Here is a 21788-nt window from a genome sequence, read left to right on the forward strand (position 1 = left end):
ATGCCAGAGGATATAAAGAATTGTTTTCAAAGAACCCATAGGTTCAAACTATTTGGTTCATTGAAGTACTCGGGCAAGGGCTTGTCTCTGTTTTGCCTGAATGTGAGCATCCCTATGGCTTGGGTGGCTTTTGCCCAAAGCATTTTGGCTTTAGCAACTATTGGCTTTAGCAGTCTGGAGCAAGAAACTAAAGTTGGATAATCAGTAGAGAGACTGAATACTTGGGAAGGAAGAAGTTGAATAATGAGATATGTGGGGGGGAAAGGGCGGTTAATCACTTTTAAGAAGCAAATAAATATACCAGGTAATAGGGGAAAAAGGCCATGTACATGTCCAGAACTGTGTGTGTACTCAGAAAAGGGCTGAGAAGACCCTAAGCTTTTTCTATGTCTGGCCTTCAGGGTCTACACAAGCAGGAAGTGAAGACTACGAGAAAGTAATAAATGCTCTGGCCAAGTATTGAGGATTGCCCCAACACACACACAGCCAATGTACAAAGATTAGGAGATTATTTTTTTCTTTTTCTTGAGGGCTTTGGGGCTCTAAGAAAACTTAAAACACGAATTGATCGCTAAGCTAACAGAACAGAGATTTCGGTAGCCATACAAAATGAGTTCAGAAAATTCATTAAACAAGCAAACAGCAATAACCCACAGTAAACAGTATCATAAACCCCAGAGTGGGTGCAGAATCTGATTTTCAGAGTTATTTCTTAATATTCAAAATGTCCAGTTTTCAATAAGAAATAATGAGATATGTAAGGAAACAGAACATGGCACATTCACAAGAAAAAATAAATTAATAGAAACTATCCATGAGGAAGCCCAGGCAATGGACTTAGTAGAATAATAATTTAAATAAAATGTCCTAAATATACTTATGACTTATAGGAAACCATGAGAAGAACTAAAGAAAACCAGAAAAGCATTGTCTCATAAGATAGAATATCAATAAAGAAATAATTATAAAAGAAACAAATTATGGAGTAAAATAGTATAATAACTGAAATTAAAACTGCATTAGAGGGGTGCAAGAGGAGATTTGAGAAGGCTGAATACATAGTAGAAAACTTGATAAGTCTGAGGTTACCCATTCTGAGGAGTAGAAATTAAAAATGAAGAAAAATGAACAGAGCCCATGAGACCTATATGACACCATTAGTTATAACAATATGTGCATTATGAGTCCCAGAAGCAGAGGAGAGAGAGAAAGGGATAGAAACTCTTATTTGAAAAAAATAGTGTTGAAAACTTTTGAAAGATATTAAGCTGCACTAAGAAGCTCTGCAAACATCAAGCAGGAAAAACTCAAGAGATTCACACCAAAATACATTATAGTTAAATTGTTGAAAGCAAAGACAGAGAATCTTGAAACTAGCAAAATAGATGTGACCCACTGAGTACAAGAGATCCTCAAAAAGAATAATAGCTGATTTCTCTTTGGAAGGTAGTATGATGGCATTTATGCTGTAAGAATAAAACTGTCAACCAAAAATTCTATATCCAACAAAACTATCATTCAAAAATGAAAGATTATGTTATTCCAAGATAAACAATAGCTGGAGGAGTTCATCACTAGTAGATCTGCCCTACAAGAAATGCTAAAAGGAGTCCTTCAGGCTGAAATGAAAAGACCCTAGACACTAACTTGAAGCTTTATAAAGAAATAAGAGACACTAGTTAAAGTTAGCTATAGGTTAATATAAAAGCCAATATTGTTTTTTTTTTTTTTTGTAGCTCTTCTTTTTTCCCCCCTATGGCTTAAAAGACAAAGGAATAAAACTATAATTATAAATCTAATCAACACACAGTGTAACTATAAAAGAAGTAGGGATGGAAATGTATAGGTGCAGTGTTTTTTGTGTACCTATTGAAACTAAGTTGGTATTAATTCAAATTAGCTTATAAGTTTAAAATGTTAATTGTAATAATACCCAAGGTAACTACTAAGAAAATAAACAGAAAAGGAAAGAAAGAAATCAAAATGGTATACTACCAAAATAATTGAATACAAATGGATGCAGTAATAGAGGAAATGAGAAATAAAAACTGATATAAGACATATAGAAAACTTAGCAAAATGGCAGGAGTCCTTCCTTGTCAGTAATTACTTTAAATGTAAATAGAGTAAACTGTGATTAAAAGGAGCAGTTCAGCAGAAGTTATAAAAATGCATGATCCCAACTGTATACTTTCTGCAATAGACTCACTTTAGATCCAAAGATACAAATATGTTTAAAGTAATAGTATGGAAATACCTATCTCATATAAATAATATTCAGGAGAGAACTGTGGTGGATATTTTAATATTACACAATGTAGACTATAAGATAATTTTTTTACAGTAGACAATGAAGAATATTATATATTGATAAAACTATCAATCCACCAAGAAGATACAGCAGTTATAAACACACGTGCATTAAACAGAGTCTCAAAATATGTCCAGCAAACATTAAAAGAGTTGAAGGGGGGAAATAAACAGTTCTATTAAGTAATTGTTGGATATTTCTATGCCCCACTCTCATTAATAGAACAATGAGACAGAAGACCAGTAAGCAAATAGAGCACTTGAACAGCACTATAAACCAACTAAACTTTACATACATATATAGAGCACTCCATCCAGTGATAATAGATTTCATTCTTCTCAAGTGCATATGGAACATTCTCTAGGTTAGATCCTATTAGAGACCACATAACAAGCCTCAATGAATTTAAAACATTGAAAGCATTAAAAAAAAACTTACTTGACAACAGTGAATGAAAACAGATCATAGCAGTTGTGTAGGATAGTGAGTGATGGGAAATTGAGAGCTGGATGGGCTTTAGAGAGGGTGGAGGGAGAATAGTCTGGAAACAACTATAAAAAGCAAAGACGGCTTGTACCCCACCTCTGGGCCTAGTAGTTACTAAGGATCTGGGGAAAATTGCTGCCACTTGACTGGGTTACAGTGGGTGTGGTATTCCTGGGGAATGCTAGGCTCTGAGCATGAAAGTGGAGGGAATAATTAGAGGAGAGGTAGGTTTTTTTTTTGTTTTTTTGTTTTTTTGTTTTTTTTTTGCTGAGAATGAGTCATAAAGTCCAGAGGATTCCATGGAAGATTTTCAAGAATGCAGAAAGGTGGGATAGTACAGAACAGGATTGTGCAGAGCAATAAAAAGATCAGAGTGTGGAAGTTGATGTTTGGCCTGGTAGTTGAGGATTCTGATAGTGACTCATTTAAACAGAGGTAATGGGAATAATGAAAGCATTCCTGATCATCTTTTGTTTCTATGGGAAAATGTCTTGATACTAAAGAACCTTTTATAAATACTTAGAGTTAAACTGTTAAGTTGAAAACTTACCTTAAAAATTACAGTGAAACAGTGCCTTTATATAATATCTATTAGTTTGATTAGCTTCACATGTTATGTGCATAATACCTATAGCAATTGTAGGGGATGTCTTACAAATATATCATTTTCAGTGTTAAATAGAAGCAGAACATAATGTTACTGTTTGCTTTTTATTTGCATTTGGCCATTTAGTAATTGTTGGTTTTACTCACTTTACTCATCCATTCATCTGACCTCCAGTAGCTTAAAAATTAGGGAAAAATCTTTTTGATAGCATTCAAAGTTCTTTCTATTTCTTTGAAGGGTTTACTGGGCTGGCCTTAATTGGCCATTCCTTACTTATTTATTGTTGATTTATCCATGTGTAATATGTATAGACACCTGTTTTCGAGGAAAAATCAGCTGACAAGCACATATAATTAGCACAAAACCCAAGAAATGAAAAAATAGGATAAAAGCAGACACAGATGTTTCTGCACTTCCAAGTTTGTCAGTCTTGTTTCTGTGTTTCCACTGATAACTACTTGAAAAAATCAAGTTAAGAAAACACATATAAATACATTCAAACTAAATATTCAGTATAAAATCTCCCTATTCTATTTAATTTTTGGATTTTATTCAAATATTAGTATGCATTGTAAAATGTGTCTTATTTTCAAAACTCCTTTCTTTGAGTTCATCAAAAGATGCTTCAATGTGGAAAGGGATGTAGACATAATTATCTTCGTCTTGAATTCAGATCAGTGAAGCTTATTGCTGAACAAGGGTTATTTGAGCTAATTTTTCTTAAATATTGGTAAAGGATATGATTTTAGTTGTACTTTATGCACTAAATAGAAACTTTTATTTTTCAAGGAACCAAGTGGAGAGACTCCTTCATCTTTATACAGAGTTGCAGCAGTGCTTCTACAAGTTAATCTTATTGATTTAGATGATCTTTATGTACATGTAAGTCAAGTGGGCTGCTAAGAAAATTTGGTTGTCCATTCCAGGGGTGGGGAAGAGAAATAGGCAACCATATAGCACTCTAAGGTTGATCCTAGGCTCTCAAATCTTAATATTTAAAGCTAATGCATTATTACTTTGTGTTTATAAAGTGAATGACTTTATTTCTTTTATGAAGTATGGAAATCTGATAATTTTATTACCCCTACAGAGTTCAAGGTTGGATATGAAGTTAATGTTCTTAATTGTTATCAAGTTATAACACATGGGGAGAGAGGCTAAGTTCTAACCAATGTGGTTTAGACTTCTCTATACACAAATTATGGGAAATATGGGATTACCTAGATACTTCTTCCTTCTCCCCAAAATGTTAATTTTTGGCATTCAGCATGTATGGGGAAGTCTTCACATTTTTTTTTTTAAATGGCTCTTGTGTTTTAACTGGGTAACAAATGAGTAGTATTGTGCTTATATTGCTGGATCCAGGATGTAGAAGAGTATGAATGTGATTTTGATCGATGATCTCTAATGTACCAACAGTTTAGCCTTTCAGTTTGAAAAAACTAGGTTTGTAGTATAAAACTTTGTTTTATTATGTTTTGTATTAGGATATCTGTGAACTTAAAACAAACCTGTCCAATGCTGACATCATCATCACTGCTTTGGAGATCACTTTGTAACTTTCTTGCCTATCATTATTATATACTACCAGAGGCCAGATGCATGAAATTTGTGCAAGAGTAGGCCTTTGCAGTCCCGACTGCCTCAGTCCTTGCAGCCCCAGCTTTGTCTGGACAGTTGTTCTGCTGTTTGGCCGTTCAGTCGATTTGCATATTATGCCTTTATTATTATAGATGGTTATAGAGGTGAATAAAACTTTGTCTCTACCTTGGAAGCAGTCATAGTCTAGCAAGAGAGGAAACATTTGGCATTATATAATAAGAACTATATTGGAGGTATTTACATAGTGCTGTGGGAGTTCAGAAGAGATAGTGATCATTTCTGTGTGGGGGCATTTTGGAAGTTTTTTTCAAACTAATGATGTCGAACTGGGATTTTGATGATCAGTAGGTGTTGGCTATGCTTATAAGGTGGAAAGTTTCATAGGCAGAAATAATTGAGTATAAAGGCAGGAAGTTTGAAAGGGCTTCATTATCATCTTAGGATGGGGTGGGGAATATCCAGCCTCTATAAAGCCTGTTAAGTCATTTGGTCTGGCTTGCCAAAACATTAGGGCTGAGTTAATTAATTAGATATAATAGGCTAATTTTTAAGTTGATAATTTTGTATGGTGGGAGAAGGATGCCAAATGGTCCTTGGCAGAGAAAAGTTTCACAACTCCTGTCATAAGGGAACATCAGAAGCTCAGAATGATTGGAGCTCAGGGTGGTATGTAGGGGTGATGAGGATGGACAAATAGGTTGGGACTAAACTGTGAAGGACCTTAAGTGCCATAGTAAGATGTTTGTTTTATTTTCTTGTTGGGAGTAGAGAGCCATTCAAGATTTAAAGTAGAGGAATGTTGTACAAACTGAGAACATGGAAAATTGTTCAGAATAAGGAGAATTTGAAGACATAGGTATGAGTTTATAGTGTGGACTGGCAGGACAAATGGAAACTGCAAAAAAAATTTTAGATTTATTGCTGATATGTTTGAGTTTAACAATAAATGGTGGCGGACTAAGTGTTCCTGTTAAGGTGACAAAGATTTTCAGACAGGATTAAAAACCAGTTTATTATTTACACGAGACTTCTAAAATTGAAGGACAAAGAAAGTTTGAAAGTAAAAGGGTGGGGAAAAATATTATTAGATAAAATAGACTTTTTGGACAAAAAGAAACACTCACTTCACAATAATAAAGTTGTGTTCACTAGTTAAAAATATAACTTTTAATTTTTTAAATATATTTTTATTGATTTCAGAGAGGAAGGGAGAGGGAGAGTTAGAAACTTTCAATGATGAGTATCAATTGGGTGCCTCCTGCATGCCCCCTACTCGGGACTGAGCCTGCAACTGGGCCATGTGCCCTTGACTGGAATCGAACCTGGGTCTTTTCAGTCCTCAGGCCAACACTCTATCCACTGAACCAAACTGGCTAGGGCAGTGTTTGCTTTTTATATGTGAAAATAGTATTATCTGTTTTATGAAATTTTAATGAATCATTTTTAGCTCCTTCCAGCTGATAATTGCATCATGGATGAACATAAAAGAGAAATTGTGGAAGCTAAGCAAATTGTTAGAAAACTTACAATGGTTGTATTGTCTTCTGACAAAATGGATGAGCGAGAGAAAGAAAAGGAAAAAGAAGATGAGAAAGCAGAAAAGGTATGTAGTTCATTCTAGTAAAGTTAACATTTTTGTTTTGGATTTAGAATCATGAAATTTAACTTGTAATAGTTAATTAAATTTTAGACAATTTTTCCCCTAATTTTGATTGTGGTGAAACATGGTTTTTGGAATAAGAATTTACAAAGGTGGTTTTGCTTTTAATTTGATAATTGCCTTCCCAAAAGAAGCTACTATGTTTTTTTAAATATAAATTTCAAAATGTATTCTAAGTAAAATCACAAATGTATCAACTATATTTATGTTATAAATATAATGTCTCTCAAGTCCTAAAGGGATTCTCACCGAATGAATGAATTCTGTGGCCCAATAAAACATTTAAGTACAACTCAATATAATTCTGAGTCTGTAAACTGTCACACTGCACGTGCTAAATGAAAAAGCAAATCCTTTTGATTGTATTTTAAGGAAAATACCATTGCATTTCCCATGAATGGCAGCTGTTGTTGATATACATTGTTGTGTGTTTAGCTCACTTTTTTAAATGAAAAAAATATTAAGATATATTGGTGTCCATATTCTGAGTTTCTTTGCTGTAATTATTCATTTGTAGCCACCTGACAACCAAAAACTTGGTTTGTTGGAAGCCTTATTAAAGATTGGTGATTGGCAGCATGCACAGAACATTATGGATCAGATGCCTCCATATTATGCTGCTTCACATAAGCTAATAGCTCTTGCTATTTGCAAGCTCATTCACATAACTATTGAGCCTCTCTACCGAAGGTATGTTACTGTATGCTTTACTAATCGTTGAGGTAGAAATAGTTTGGGACTAGGACAAAATCTGCATATTTTGTCTCCTTCAAACCATGCATCTATGTAAGTGTGCTTTATCAGAAGATAAGAATTATTTATAGTGTATCAGTCTGATATGTCTTAATCAGTGAGTTGCCTCCTAATGTCTAGACCATTGGAGAATTTGTGCTGCAGTATATGCTAAAAACTGGAGGTTAGACTTCTAGGTTGGGTTTGCTCCTTTGAGAGTAAAGATTCCATTCTTGTTTTTCACTCTCCCCTCCTCTTTTCGGGGCAGAGAATTCCTAAGGCTTTTACTTAGTGTAATTTTCTTCTTTCCTGGGTTGAGTAGATCTTGCTTCTCTGCTTGCCTTATCTCTCCCAACAAATAGGCTGCTGTTCTGGAAATTGATACTGCAGTTTCTCTCACCATCCCTAGTTACAGTGTTGACCAATCCTCTAGCTCAGCCTACTTTTAGAATACTTAAGAGCAGTATTGGCAGCAGTTCTGGCTTCAGTCCCACATGTCAGAGCCTGCCTCAAAAGCTCCAGCCTTGTGATTCATGCATAGCTGCTGGCTGCTGCCTTTAGTGCCACCTGGGTTGTGGACCATGAAGGCTTCTCAGAGTGATCCCTGTGACTCCACAGTGGGATACCTGCTCGGCAGGTGAAAACTCCGGTATGCTGTCCTTTTTTAGTGTATCCTCTTTCATTATGGTGTTCACTTTCTCTTTCATTAAACCTACCTCATACGCAGTCTAAATAGTGGAATACAGATTGAGAAATTTTTATTGACTTGAATCAGTGTTGTTATATTAATATCTTTTTGTTTCATCCCCACTGTCTCCGAGGTACATCCCTTGTTCCCCATTCCCATATGCATTTTGAGTTTTTTTTTAATCCTCATTTGAGGATATATTTTTTTTTTACTGGTTTTAGAGGGAAAGGGGGAGGGGGGAGAGAAACATAGATATGAGAGAGATACATTGATCTATTACTTCCTGTACATGCCCTAACCAGGGATTGAACCCACAACCTGGGCATGTGCCCTGACCAGAATCAAACCCGCTGCCTTTTGGTGTATGGGATGACACTCCAGCCAACTGAGCCACACCAGCCAGAGCTCCCATATCCATTTTCCTGATACTGCCTGAGGTTGACTAAAAAAAATAATTCATATGATGTTTGTTAAATGTTACTGGGAATCTGCATTTTTCTAATTTCCTTTTCGTGTGCAGTTTATATGAAACATTCTTTTTTGAGCTCTGATCTTTTTCAAGTAAATATTCTTTTTGTCTTTTTCTACCAGTTAAATTAGCTGGTATAATAAAGTTAGGAACAGTTGAAATATAGAAAGCAAGTATGAGCAAGAATTGTTTTACTTTAAGTTAAAATGAGGTATTATATAGCATACATATAAAGTTTGCTTCTTTTTATAGAGTTGGCGTTCCTAAAGGTGCTAAGGGCTCACCTGTTAATGCTTTGCAAAATAAAAGAGCACCAAAACAAGCAGAGAGCTATGAAGATTTGAGGAGAGATGTCTTCAATATGTTCTGTTACCTTGGTCCTCACCTTTCTCATGATCCCATTTTATTTGCAAAAGTGGTGCGCATAGGCAAATCATTTATGAAGGAGGTTAGTAAATTTCTTCTTCTTTCAAGTAGAAAATTAAATTTTGAAATGTGTATGTTTTGTGTTATGTGCATCTCTAGAAATAAAAAGAAAATGAACTCTAAGAAAAGGTTATATTGAGTAAGGTTTGTGGTAACTCCATTGTGTTGTAACTATTTGTATTTATATACATGTCTATGTATGTGTATATATACACAGATATATAGATACAATTGTATATATATGTCTTTGTAATTATATCTCTATTTTTATCTTTAAGTCTGTCTATATATTTCTATCTCTATCTCATCTAGCTAGATTATTAGTCAAGTGGCCTACATAGGAAAATATGCTTTAGACAAGTGAAAGCTTTTTGAATCCTCTTATAATTGGTGGTTAACTCATCATTCCTTCCCTTTTCTTTTCTTCTTCTCAGTTATTTTCTTGGCTGCTATTTTGAATCATTGTCATTATTTGTATGAAGGACTTTGAAACTCAGATTGTTACAGATTTATATTTTAATTTTTTAGTAAACTTTTTATTGAAATAAAACATACATATAGAAAGTACACAAATCATAATTGTATAGCTCAGTGACATTTTCCAAACACCCATATGTCTACCACCCAGATCAAGAAATAGAGCTGTACCAGCACCCCAGTTTTCCTTGTATCCTATCCAGTCACTACCTCAGGGATAACCATTTATGCTATATATATATATTTGTTTTTAAAATCAGCTTTGAGTTATAGTTTACATACAATAAACTTCACTGATTTTAAGTATACAATTTGATAAGTTTTGACAATGTATATAGTTATTTACCAACCATCACAATCATGATATAGACTATTTTCATCACCCTAGAAAATTCCCTCTTTCCCCTTAGTCATCAATTCCCTCCCTTTACTGTTGATTTTTGGCAACCTCTGATGGGCTTTCTGTCACTATAGTTTTGCTTCTTTTTAGAACTTCATATAAATGGAATTGTACAGAATGTACTATTTTCTGTATGTTTCCCCTCCAATTAATGTTTCTGGGATTCTTTCAAGTTGTTGCATGTATCAGAAGTTCCTTTATTGCCAAGTACTACTTCATTGTATAAGCATAACCAGAGTTATCTATTCATCATTTGATGGGCATTTGGGTTGTTTCTAGTTGAGGGGCTATTATAAACAAAGCTACTATTTGTTGTGCTTTTTATTTATGTTTTTCTGATGATCAGTGATATTGAGCATCTTATCATGCCTTAATTTTCCATTTGTAATCATCTTTATTAAATAATCTACCCAAGTCTCTTGCCCATTTTTAATTAGCTTGTCTTTTATTATTATTTCCCTATCTGATTTGCCCTTTTATTTTATTAACTGTCTTTTGAAAAGCAAAATTATAAATTTTAATTCTAGTTTGGCAATACTTTTTAGACTAGAGGCCCAGTGCATGAAATTTGTGGGGGCGGGGGGAGGGGATTCCCCTCAGCCCAAGCTGCACCCTCTCTAATCTGGGACCCCTTGGGGGCATTCAGACATCCCTCTCACAATCTAGGACTGCTGGCTCCCAACTGTTCGCCTGCCTGCCTTCCTGAATGCCCCTAATCGCTCTGCCTGCCAGCCTGATCACCTCCTAACCACTCTGCTGCCAGCCTGATTGATGCCTAACTATTCCCCTGCCAATCTGTTTGCCCCTAACTGACTTTCCCTACAGGCCTGGTCACCCCTAACTGCCCTTCCTTGTAGGCCTGGTCCCCCACCAACTGCTCTCTCCTACAGGCCTGTGTCCCCCCCAACTGCCCTTTCCTACAGGCCTGGTCACCTCCAGCTTCCCTCCTCTGCCAACCTGGTCACCCCTAACTGCCCTCTCCTGCAGGCTTGATTGCCCCCAACTGCCTTCCCTTGCAGGCCTAGTCCCTCTCAACTGCCCTCCCCTGCTTGCCTGATTGCCCACAACTGCCCTCCCTTGCAGGCCTGGCCCCTCCCAACTGCCCTCCCCTGCTGGCCATCTTGTGGTGGCTATCTCTTGTCCACATGGGGGCAGGATCTTTGACCACATGGTGGCAGCCATCTTGTGTGTTGGAGTGATGGTCAATCTGCATATTATTTTTTTATTAGATAGGATAGAGGCCTGGTGCACGAGTGGGGGCCAGCTGGTTTGTCCTGAAAGGTGTTCTGGATCAGGGTGGGGGTTCCTTTTGGTTGTGGGGTGGTCTGGGTGAGGGGCCTGTGGTGGTTTGCAGGCTGGCCATGTCCCCTGGCGACCCAAGTGGAGACCCTGGTATCTGGGGTTTATTTATCTTCTTCTTTTTTTTTAATTTTTAAAAATATATTTTTTATTGATTATTTTACAGAGAGAAAGAGAGAGGGATAGAGAGTTAGAAACATCAATGAGAGAGAATCATCGATAAGTTGCCTCTTGCACACCCCCCACCAGGGATGTGCCTGCAACCAAAGTACATGCCCTTGACCGGAATCGAACCTGGGACCTTTCGGTCTGCAGGCAGATGCTCTATCCACTGAGCCAAACCGGTTTCAGCTATTTATCTTCTAAACTTTGTAACCTTGAGTGGTGCCAAGCCTCCTGCTTGCTCCGTGGCTGCCACCATTTCTGTTGGAATTTATGTATCTTCTATAATTGAAACCTTGTAGCCTTAAAAGGGAGGCCTGAGACAGCCAAGGCTTCAGAAGCTTGGCCTCCTCCATTGCTCGGGGCTACCCTATCTTCCTGCTCTTCCAGCCCAGTGGCTGCTGCCATTTCTGTTGGAATTTATTTACCTTTTATAATTGAAACTTTGTACCCTTGAGTGGAGGCCTGGGCCTGCCAGGGTGTGCAGAAAGCTTGGCTTCCTTCATTGCCGGGGAAACTCAAGCCTCCCTCCTGCTCTCTGTGGCAGCAGCCATCTTGATTTGGGCTAATTTGCATGCTGGTTCTGATAGGCTGGTGGGTGTGGCTGGTGGGTGTAGCAGAATGATGGTTAATTTGCATATTACTCTTTTATTAGATAGGATTTACATAAAAGGAAGTATAACAGTGTGTTCTATTATCTTGATCCATATAGTCTGAAAAGCATGAGTCATGTTAACTAGTGCCTGCTCAACGAAAAAAGGTTGTATCTTTCCCAGTGCATCATTTTTGGGAAACATGTGAAGTCAACTTGTTTCCCTACTGGTGATGTTTACATTGATTGTTTGGTTAAGATGACAATTGCCAGGTTTCTCCACTGTACAGTTGCTCTTTTCCCCTTTGTTGTTAATGTGTATCTTGTGGGGAAGATACTTTGAGACAGTGTAAATTGCCTCTTTATCATATTTAACCCACTAATGCTATTCTTTTTATTTTTTTAAAAAAATATATTTTTGATTTCAGAGAGGACTGGAGAGGGAAAGAGAGAGACATCAAGGATGAGAGAGAATCCTTGATCAGCTGCTTCCTGCATGACCCACCCTGGGAATCGATGCCACAACCTGGGCATATGCCCTGACCTAGAATTCAGCCATGACCTTCTGGTTGTTAGGTTGACACTCAACCACTGAGCCATGCTGGCTGGGGTTCTAATGCTATTCTTTTCAGTTGAATATCTTTTTTTTTTTTTTAATCCAAAGTGTGTTTATTGGGATAGTTCTCCACTTATCTTGGTTTGAGGTATTTTAAGGCTTGCTTCCTTCTGAAGGGGCATCCTCTTTTAGCCTTGTTTTTCCTCCTGTACGCTTATAGAGGACAGTGGAGCAACCAACACACACATCTTCTTTTTGTGCAGGGCTAAAGATGGTGGTGATTTTATAGCTTCCTGGGCATTTCACATCCATGAATTAGGCATTGGGGCTCTGCACCAGGTGCTTCTTCTTGTGTTTCTTCTCTTCTGGAGAGGAGTGAAGGAGATCCTGTCTTGGTGAGGTCATCACTACTAGAAAGCTAGTTGAAAATCTTAATGTTGAGACCTCTTGTTCTGAAATTCTTTCTTTGGCAATAAGTATCATAAACTTGTAAGCAGGAGACTAAATATCCAACTTGTGGAAATCCTGTATACATAGACATATGCATAAACATATGCAGTATTGTTATCAAGATGCACATGTGCTAAAGCTATCATCCTTCCTCTCCACCATCTCCATTGCAGCCCTCTTATACCTCTGTTCTATTACAGTTGTGCATGATGCCTCATCTTTATATTTGCAGAAGTAGAAAGACAGAAGGGAAGAGAAAAATGTTTATTTTGATCACAATGTGGGAAGAAATCTGTCTTTTCTCATTGCTAAGGTTTCAGTAGGAATCTTTCTAAAGATCTGAGTTAGAATTTTGGTTCTTTTTTAATCCATAAAAATATTTTACTATAATAAATAATTTGTTCTGTATTTATAGGTTTAAAGGCTTCCTAGCTTGAAATTTAACCAGGGTTTATAAGATTTCTTTTTAAAAAAATATTTTATTGATTTTTTTACAGAGAGGAAGGGAGAGAGATAGAGAGCTAGAAACATCGATGAGAGAGAAACATCGACCAGCTGCCTCTTGCACACCCCCTACTTGGAGATGTGCCCGCAACCCAGGTATATGCCCTTGACCGGAATCGAACCTGGGACCTTTCAGTCCGCAGACTGACGCTCTACCACTGAGCCAAACCGGTTTCGGCTATAAGATTTCTTTTAAAGGGAGAATGTAACCTTAGTTCCAAATAATGTATTTACAATTAAACATCTTTAACAGAGCTGTCATTCATAAGCTTGGGGTTGCCTGTATATATAAATTGTGCATATTTTTAGAAAGTAGCTTATTTAGTTGCTGGAGGCCCAGTGCATGGATTCATATATCAGTGGGGTCCCTTGGCCTGGTCTGGGGATCTGGCTGAAACCAGCTCTCCAACATCCCCTGAGGGTTCCCAGATTGCAAGAGGATGCAGGCCAGGTGGAGGGACCCCACCAGTGCACTGTTGGGGCCAGGGAAGGATGTGGGAGGTTGGCCAGCCAGGGGAGGGACCACTGGAGGGCTCCAGGGTGGGTCCAGCCCATCTCGCTCAGTCCCGATTGGCCGGACCCCAGTAAGCTAACCTACCAGTCGGAACATCTGCCCCCTGGTGGTCAGTGCGCATCATAGCAACTGGTTAACCAGTTGTCTCTCTGCCCCCTGGTGGTCAGTGCACATCATAGCAAGCAGTTGAGCGGCCTTAGTATATTATTAGCATAGTACCCTTTGATTGGCTGAACAGATGACCGACAACCAGATACTTAGCATATTAGGCTTTTATTATATAGATAGAAGCTATCACTTAAAAGACTAGTCTTTTGGCCTATAGTTATTAGTAATCATTTATCTCTCTGATTGTGTGTGTGTATTTATTTCTTAAATTTGAGGTAGGTAGTATAGGACTAGTGCAACAGGTCCTTGAATAATGTTTTGTTTTAACATTGATGATGTAAACATTGTTTTAACATTGTTTACATCAATTAGCCTACGGTAAAATTGGTTTCATCATATGTTGTTTCACTTCTAGTCACAGAATCTATCAATGTTAGCTGAGAATTATTGTACAATGATTCTCAAATTTTAGCATGCAGCAGAGACACCTGGAAGTCTTAGAACATAGATTGATGGACCCCATCCTCAGGGTTTCTGATTCAGTAGGTCTGGGATGGAACCTGAGAATTTTTATTTCTAATAAGTTTCCAGGTGATGCTGCTGCTGATGATCAAAAGACCAAACTTTGAGAACTGTTGTTCTAGTTTATTAATTACTTTTGGTCTTTATTTTAGTCTTAAAAGAGGGAGTGAGGTACCTCTCTATATAAAATATTTGTATATGAATGGAAAAATTTTGCTGTCTTTACATTTTTTAAAATTGTAGAACACAACTTTAACAATGTCACCTGACATACTTGAATGTTTTTCATAGCACCTACAAACTTGAAGATGAATTCCTTGGTGCTATTTTTTAAATCTTACTGATATTAATAAATTAAGTTGTTTGCCATAATGATAGCTAATATTGAGCTCTTGAATCAGCTCATTTAATCTTTTCTTTTTTTAAATTGAATTTATTGGGGTGACATTGATTCTCAAAAGTGTACAACTCAGCAAAACATCATCTGTACAATGCATCATGCACCCATCACCATGTGAAGTCTCTGCCCTCATTTCCCACCCCTTTGCCCACCTCTACCTACCCTCCACCTCCCTTTCCCTCTGGCTAACACCATGCCGTTGTCTGTATCCCTCTCTCTCTCTCTCTCTCTCTCTCTCTCTCTCTCTCTCTCTCTCTCCCCCCCCCCCCTTCTGTGTATGTTTGCTTAATTCCTTCACTATCTTTCATTCAGCACCCAACACTCTTTCCACCTGACAGCTATCAGTCTGTTCCATGTATCCATGCCTCTGTTTCTATTTTGTTCATCACTTTATTTTGTTCATTAGATTCCACATATAAGTGAGATCATGTGGTATTAGTCTTTTTCACTTAGCATAATTATCTCCAGGTCCATTCATGCTGTCTCAAAGGGTAAGAGATCTTTCTTTAAAAAAAAAAAAGTGCTTTTATTGATTTTAGAAAGAAAGGGAGAGGGATAGAGAGATAGAAACACGGATGAGAGAGAAATATCAGTCAGCTGCCTCCTGCACACCTCTCACTGGGGATCGAGCCCTCAACCCAGGTTTGTGTCCTGACTGGGAATTTATGACTTCCTGGTTCATGGGTCAACACTCAACCACCGAGTCACACCAGTGGGGCAAAATTTCCTTTTTTAAATGGCTGAGTAATATTTCATTTTATATGCACCAGCATTTTTAAATCCTCTCTTCTATTGAAGGGCACTTGAGTGTTTTCAGATTTTGGCTATCAGCTCATTTAATTAATCTTTGTGCTCTAGGTGAAAGTAGCTTGTCCCAAGCCACACGTTGTGGAACAGAGCTGTGATTTCAATACTGGCAATCTGGCTCCAGAGGGCAAGCTCAAAATCACCATACTCTACTGCCTTTACAAATGTAGTATATCTGAAATTGAAATAACATTAAATTTTGCAATTCTGGAAATTCATTGTAATTTTAATTTATGTCTGTTTAGTGGGGTTTTGCTATTTTATTTATCTCTGCAATCACTGTTTTCATCTCATTCTGTGTATCTCATTTCCAAGCCTTTCTTATTCTATTGAGTTCATTACTACTAGTTTTATTTTTCTGTAACTATATATAGATACTTGTGAATCTGTCTCTATCCTTTGTTTTCTACTTTCTTCCAGACTAAGTTCATTTGTCCTTAATATGCTTTTCTTCTTTTGTGGCTAATGTAGTAACCACAGCATTTCTTTTCATGATATGGATAGCTCTGTGCAGATATTCTTTCTGATATAGTGTGAATGAATTCTCATACTCTTTCCACCTTATTTATGACTAAGTCCTCCTTCCAAGCTACAGTTTGAATATGGGGTTTTCTTTTCAATCTTTTCTGTAGTCTAGGATATAGGGGAGTGAATGAGATCAATGAGGCTGAGTATAGCCTTCATTTAAGGAACCCCTGCTTTCTTATTTGAGATCCAATTACCTAACCTGGTGAGCAACTGAGGTACCAGCATGCCCAGCCAAGTGGTGTCCAATTCCTTTGGCCTCTGACTCCTTCACCCATCTAAGCGTAATTCCTTTGAAAGACAGTAAGCCTAAGCAGCTGGTTCTCTCTTTGGCAGAGCCCTACTGGGCTTCTACTCTCAAGGGTTTTTCCTCAGGTAACTTAGTGGTTATTTCTAAGTGCTTATAAACTCTTAAGAATTTCTGATTGAAAAATAAAACAAGATTTTGAACCACAACATTGAAAGATGATTTAGTTATCTCTTCTCCAGGCTTTGTAAACTCATGTCCCATAACTTTTAATCTATAGGTTATATTTTCCTGTTTGTTACTTCGATGGGTTTTACTTGGATCCTTTCTAGCAAAGATTTTCCTCAGAGTAGTTTTAAAACATAAATATGAAGTTCTTAGCCTAGTATATAGCACATAGTGAGTACTCAATAAATGGTAGTTAATAAGGATGAGAAAAAATAAGGAAGGTGAAAATAGTGCCATAATTTATTTAGATGTGGCTTAAGGTTTCAATCTAGTCAAATATCTTTGTATTTTTTTTCCTTTCTGAGATAAAGCATAGTCTAGAGTAGTATTTGAAACAGTCAAGGGTTAGAGGTACTAAAAATAAAATGTTAGTAATAAAAAAGTAATTTATTTGGTTATATCTACAACTTTTCTTAGCCATTATTTCTTGACTCTTCAAATTGCCCCCTTTTAATGGACTGTATTCTTTTTCTGCCCAGTGCTGCCCTGTTACCTGCTCCATCTTAATAGGGCAAGATTGGAACTTGCTTGGGGCCGTTTATAGCTGATGTTCTGTCTAGGCATAATTGTGCGGGCTCAATGTTATTCATACTTAAAAATTTACTTCTTAAAAGTACTTTGGCAAATGTAGTTTTGATCTGCAACAGATTCTCAAAGATAGGAACTCCATCCTGTTCATCTTTGAATTCCCAGTACCTGGCACATAGTAATTGAATGAATGAATGAATGCACGTCTTTGTCTTTTTCTTCCTCCTATTTCCTACTGGCCTGGAAAGTCAGTAAAACTTTTAGTATTGTATTGTGAGAATGGAGAGTTTTATTTTTATTTCTGAACTAAAAAGCAAAGTAAGCTAAAAGAAAAAGAAAGTATTAGGGGGATGGGACAAAAGAAAATTACTTTTACCAGTATGTACCTCTTGATTTATTATTTTGTTCATCTTTGTTATAATTAGCCTTTGATAGAAAGGTTTCTTTCTGTTCTTCTAGATCAGTGATTTTCAACCAGTGTGCCGTGGCACTCTGATGTGCTGCAAGAATTTTTAAAACATGCACTCAGTTGGTTGGAGCATTGTCTTTTATACCAAAAGGTGGTGGGTTCGATTCCCAGTCAAGGCACATACCCAGGTTTGGGACTTAAACCCCAACAATTCATCTCTCTTCTCTCTCTCTCTCAAAAAAAAAAAAAAAAAAAAATTAAGACATGTAATACCTGACTATTTAGTCAAGAATACTGACCTCTTTTTCCTTAAATTGTCAGATAAAAAAATGACAACAGCCAACACAACAATAGTTGTCTGGTGTGAATGAATCAAAATTATACCTATTTTTTTAAGATTGGCAAAAATAATATTTTTGGTGTGCAGCAGAACTTTAGTAATTTATGTGTGCCACGAGATGGAAAAGGTTGAAAATCTTTTCTAGATGGTTTCATTTTACCCTCCATATTTCTCTCTTTCATTTTTCTTGCTTATGAACTTTAGAGAATTGATACATAGGCATCTTAAACTTATGTAATTATATGGTAAGGGAATTATGACAGTTTAGTAACTAAGAAATGTTTTACTTCTATAGATAAAACTATGTATAGCCTTATTAGTTTTGTTTGAATCATAGTATGTACCAGAAAAGGAGTAGCTTAACTGCCTTTATCCCAACATAATACTTTATAATATCTTTTATAATAAAAGCATAATATGTAAATCAAATGAACACTGGAAACACTTGTCACTATGATGCACACTGATCATCAGGGGGAAGACGCTTAATGCAGGAGTTGCTCCCAGCCTGCACCCTGCAGGCCACAAGCTGGTCAAGGCGGGTGCACCCAGCAGGAGCTCCCTGATCGCCCTGCTGGTCACCCCACAGACCAGTCCTGATTGCCAGCCAGACCCAGGGACCCTACCCATGCATGAATTTCTTGCATGGGGAGGGGGTGTGTGGCCCTCAGCCCAGCCTACACCCTCTCCAATCTGGGACATCTTTCTCACAATCCAGGATTGCTGGCTCCCAATTGCTCACCTGCCTGCCTGCCTGATTGCCCTTAACCACTTCTTGCCAGCTTAATCTCCCCCTAACCACTCCCCTGCCAGCCTGATCAACGCCTAACTGCCCTCCCCTGCAGCCTTGGTCACCCCTAACTGCCCTCCCCTGCAGGCCTTGTCCCTCTCTATTATCCTCCCCTGCTGGCTTGGTCCCCTCCAACTGCTCTCCCCTGCAGAGGTACCTGGTCACTTCCAACTGCCGTCCCCTGCAGGCCTGGTCTCCCCCCAACTATCTTCCCCTGCAGGCCTGGTTCTGCCCCAACTACCCTCTCTGTAGGCCTGTTCCCCCCCAACTGTCCCCCCCTTGCAGGCCTGGTCACTCCTAACTGCCCTCCCCTGCAGGCCATCTTGTGGCAGCCATCTTGTGTTCACATGGGGGCGGCCATATTTGACCACATGGGGTGGCCATCTTGTGTGTTGGAGTGATGGTCAATTTGCGTATTACTCTTTAATTAGATAGGATACCCTTCCTTTCCTTGGTATTTATTTATTCTAAATCCTATCCAGAACTCTAAGATTGTTCTTGAGCATACATGCTCCATTTGTCCTTTGCACACTCTCCCAACTGTCCACCTTCCTACACACAGACAAATATTACTATTTCATTTTAAATTAATAGCATCATCAAACATGGCACTTAAGTTGCCCACCTGCAAATCATACTGACCCATGTTTTTTCAGTAATTTAGGTAGTGGTTTTGTCTTTGTCAGCAATGTTATTAATATTTTGGGCTTATTTCTCAGTAGTAGTAGTGATTTAAAATATACCTTTAAATTTCTTTGGGGTTACTTTTTTGTGGTTGTTTTAGTGTTAGATTTTGTCAATTCTGTAAGGGAAAAACCTATAATTGATGGGAAAATGCAAATGCATTATAAACTTGTTTTGGCTACAGTTTTATAATAAGTACTTTTAATTGTGTGATGTTTTGGTTTGTGACGAGATTGAGAAAAGAATTGGCTTATAAACAACATTTAAAACTCATGAATGTTGCAAATGATTTAGAGTTTAGAAGTATAAATTAAGTTTAACAACATTAATTGGTAATAATAGCTATATATAAAACATATATGTGTGTAAGTAGTAAGGAAATAATTCACAACCCTGTGCAAGTTAATTTTTTTCAAATTAGAAACTAAATTGTGCCGGCATATTTTTAATCTTTTTACATTTTATTTATAGTTTTTTTTTTTTAAATTTTAGTTTCAGTCTGATGGAAGCAAACAAGAAGATAAAGAGAAAACGGTAAGAGACTAGAAAAATCCAATGTGTCCAATGTTTGTCTAGGTACAGCATACTGCAAATTTTACTGTGGACAAGTTTTCATTACCTGTGTGAACAATTATTATACAAGTTATCTTATAAGATTGACAATCTCCTGTTTCTGAGGATTACCATGTGAAGAAGGAAGAGGGATAATAAAAGCTCCTCATTTTCTAGCTACCTCTTTCCTTCCCTCACTTCATTTGCTTTCTTATATAGAAAACACAACCATTATATGGAAAATAACAGTGATAGTGTGGGGAATTAGATATGGTGTGTTATGTGATTAAAAAAATGGCAATTTTCTCTAGGCTGACAAATTTATTTGTGGGGGGATTAATATGGACCTCTTACTAAAATAATTTTTTTCTTTCTTTTTCTTAGGAAGTTATCCTTAGCTGTTTGCTTAGCATTACTGACCAGGTACTACTTCCATCTCTTTCTTTGATGGACTGCAATGCTTGTATGTCTGAGGAACTATGGGGAATGTTTAAAACATTTCCATATCAGCACAGGTAAATATGTAATATTTTTGTATTTTGAACTACTATTTTAGTGCATTAACCTCAAAGGGTTTAACTTTTCCTAATTTTTCATCTCATTTTTTAAGGTATCGTCTGTATGGCCAGTGGAAGAATGAAACTTACAACAGTCACCCACTTTTAGTAAAAGTTAAAGCTCAAACAATAGACAGAGCCAAATATATCATGAAGTAAGTTTTAATTTTCTTCATATTGATCTAAAATATATCTGGATCTAATTTACTTTCTTTCAGCCAACTTATGTCTGAGCCTCAGTTTTGAAGAAGCCCAAGAATATTTCCTAATGGCGTAGCTAATTATATACTGCAGACAGAATGACTTTAGATTTTTGTGGTTTTTAGCTCCTCTTGACTACCAAGTTAGTTTTTGAAGTTGTGTTTGCATAACTATGAAATCTAATAAACATCCTTTTTTATACATTAAGTATAGTTTTTTTTACATTATAGGATTTTTTTAAAGTACAACCTACTGTGGCCTTTGCTTAATTTGCATAATGCATTTAATGGCTTGTATAAGGTAGTCAAAGGTCTAGGAATTTCTACTGCTAAAAGTGATTATAAGAAAGATTTCCTTTTGGAAGATCTAATAGAATTATGTAGAACTATCTCCATAGGAAGTCACCTTTAGAAAAGTTTAAATTTCTTTTTATTTGTGTGCTTTATTTTCATGTCATTAAAAGCACAAGAGTGATGCTTTTTATTTTTACTTCCTGGTAAACTGTTTGAAGTTTAGTTATGAAAAATTTATACTTCACATTAGTATTGGTTTAGGTAGAAATATACTGCTATATTGCAAATATTTTTAGCAAGGCTGTTTATCATTTCTTTATAATTCATACAGTAGTATGATTATTCCAATACTCATAAAACAGTGCATTCTCTAGAATTTAACTAGATTTCACCATTTGTGACATTATTGTTTTTGCCCAATGATATTGTTCCTGGTCACATCTACTGGGAAATGTGTGTGCACATTTACATTTACCAGTATGTATAAAATTCTGTGGGAGGTTAAAGAAGATAGTGAATTATTTCATGCCGTGGAAATTAGGGAATGCACAGAAAGAGATAATATTAGAACTGGTTCTTTTGAAAGAGTTTTGGTCTTAAGAATTCCTTAAGTTAAAAAAACCAGAATTCCCCAGGTAGAGTTCCAGCTAATATTTATGAAG

At 37.0% G+C, this 21788-nt stretch overlaps 1 protein-coding gene across 14 annotated transcripts in view; it reads left to right on the forward strand.

The window, feature by feature from the left end:
- The window catches only part of THOC2 (THO complex subunit 2), a 128658-nt gene that overhangs the window by 61980 nt on the left and 44890 nt on the right, over positions 1 to 21788 (forward strand). For all 14 annotated transcript variants that reach the window (XR_014793764.1, XR_014793765.1, XM_084870776.1 and 11 more), the window contains exons 9-15: positions 4194 to 4286; positions 6454 to 6609; positions 7184 to 7356; positions 8808 to 9003; positions 20016 to 20057; positions 20460 to 20590; positions 20686 to 20787. Coding sequence is in view for 12 of the 14 variants with exons in the window: in XM_084870776.1 (XP_084726902.1) it covers positions 4194 to 4286; positions 6454 to 6609; positions 7184 to 7356; positions 8808 to 9003; positions 20016 to 20057; positions 20460 to 20590; positions 20686 to 20787 (893 nt within the window). In the remaining 2 variants the exon portion in view is untranslated. The remainder of the gene's footprint in view (positions 1 to 4193; positions 4287 to 6453; positions 6610 to 7183; positions 7357 to 8807; positions 9004 to 20015; positions 20058 to 20459; positions 20591 to 20685; positions 20788 to 21788) is intronic.

This window comes from Pipistrellus hanaki (assembly GCF_964339955.1).
Source record: "Pipistrellus hanaki genome assembly, chromosome: X".
Taxonomy (NCBI): domain Eukaryota; kingdom Metazoa; phylum Chordata; class Mammalia; order Chiroptera; family Vespertilionidae; genus Pipistrellus; species Pipistrellus hanaki.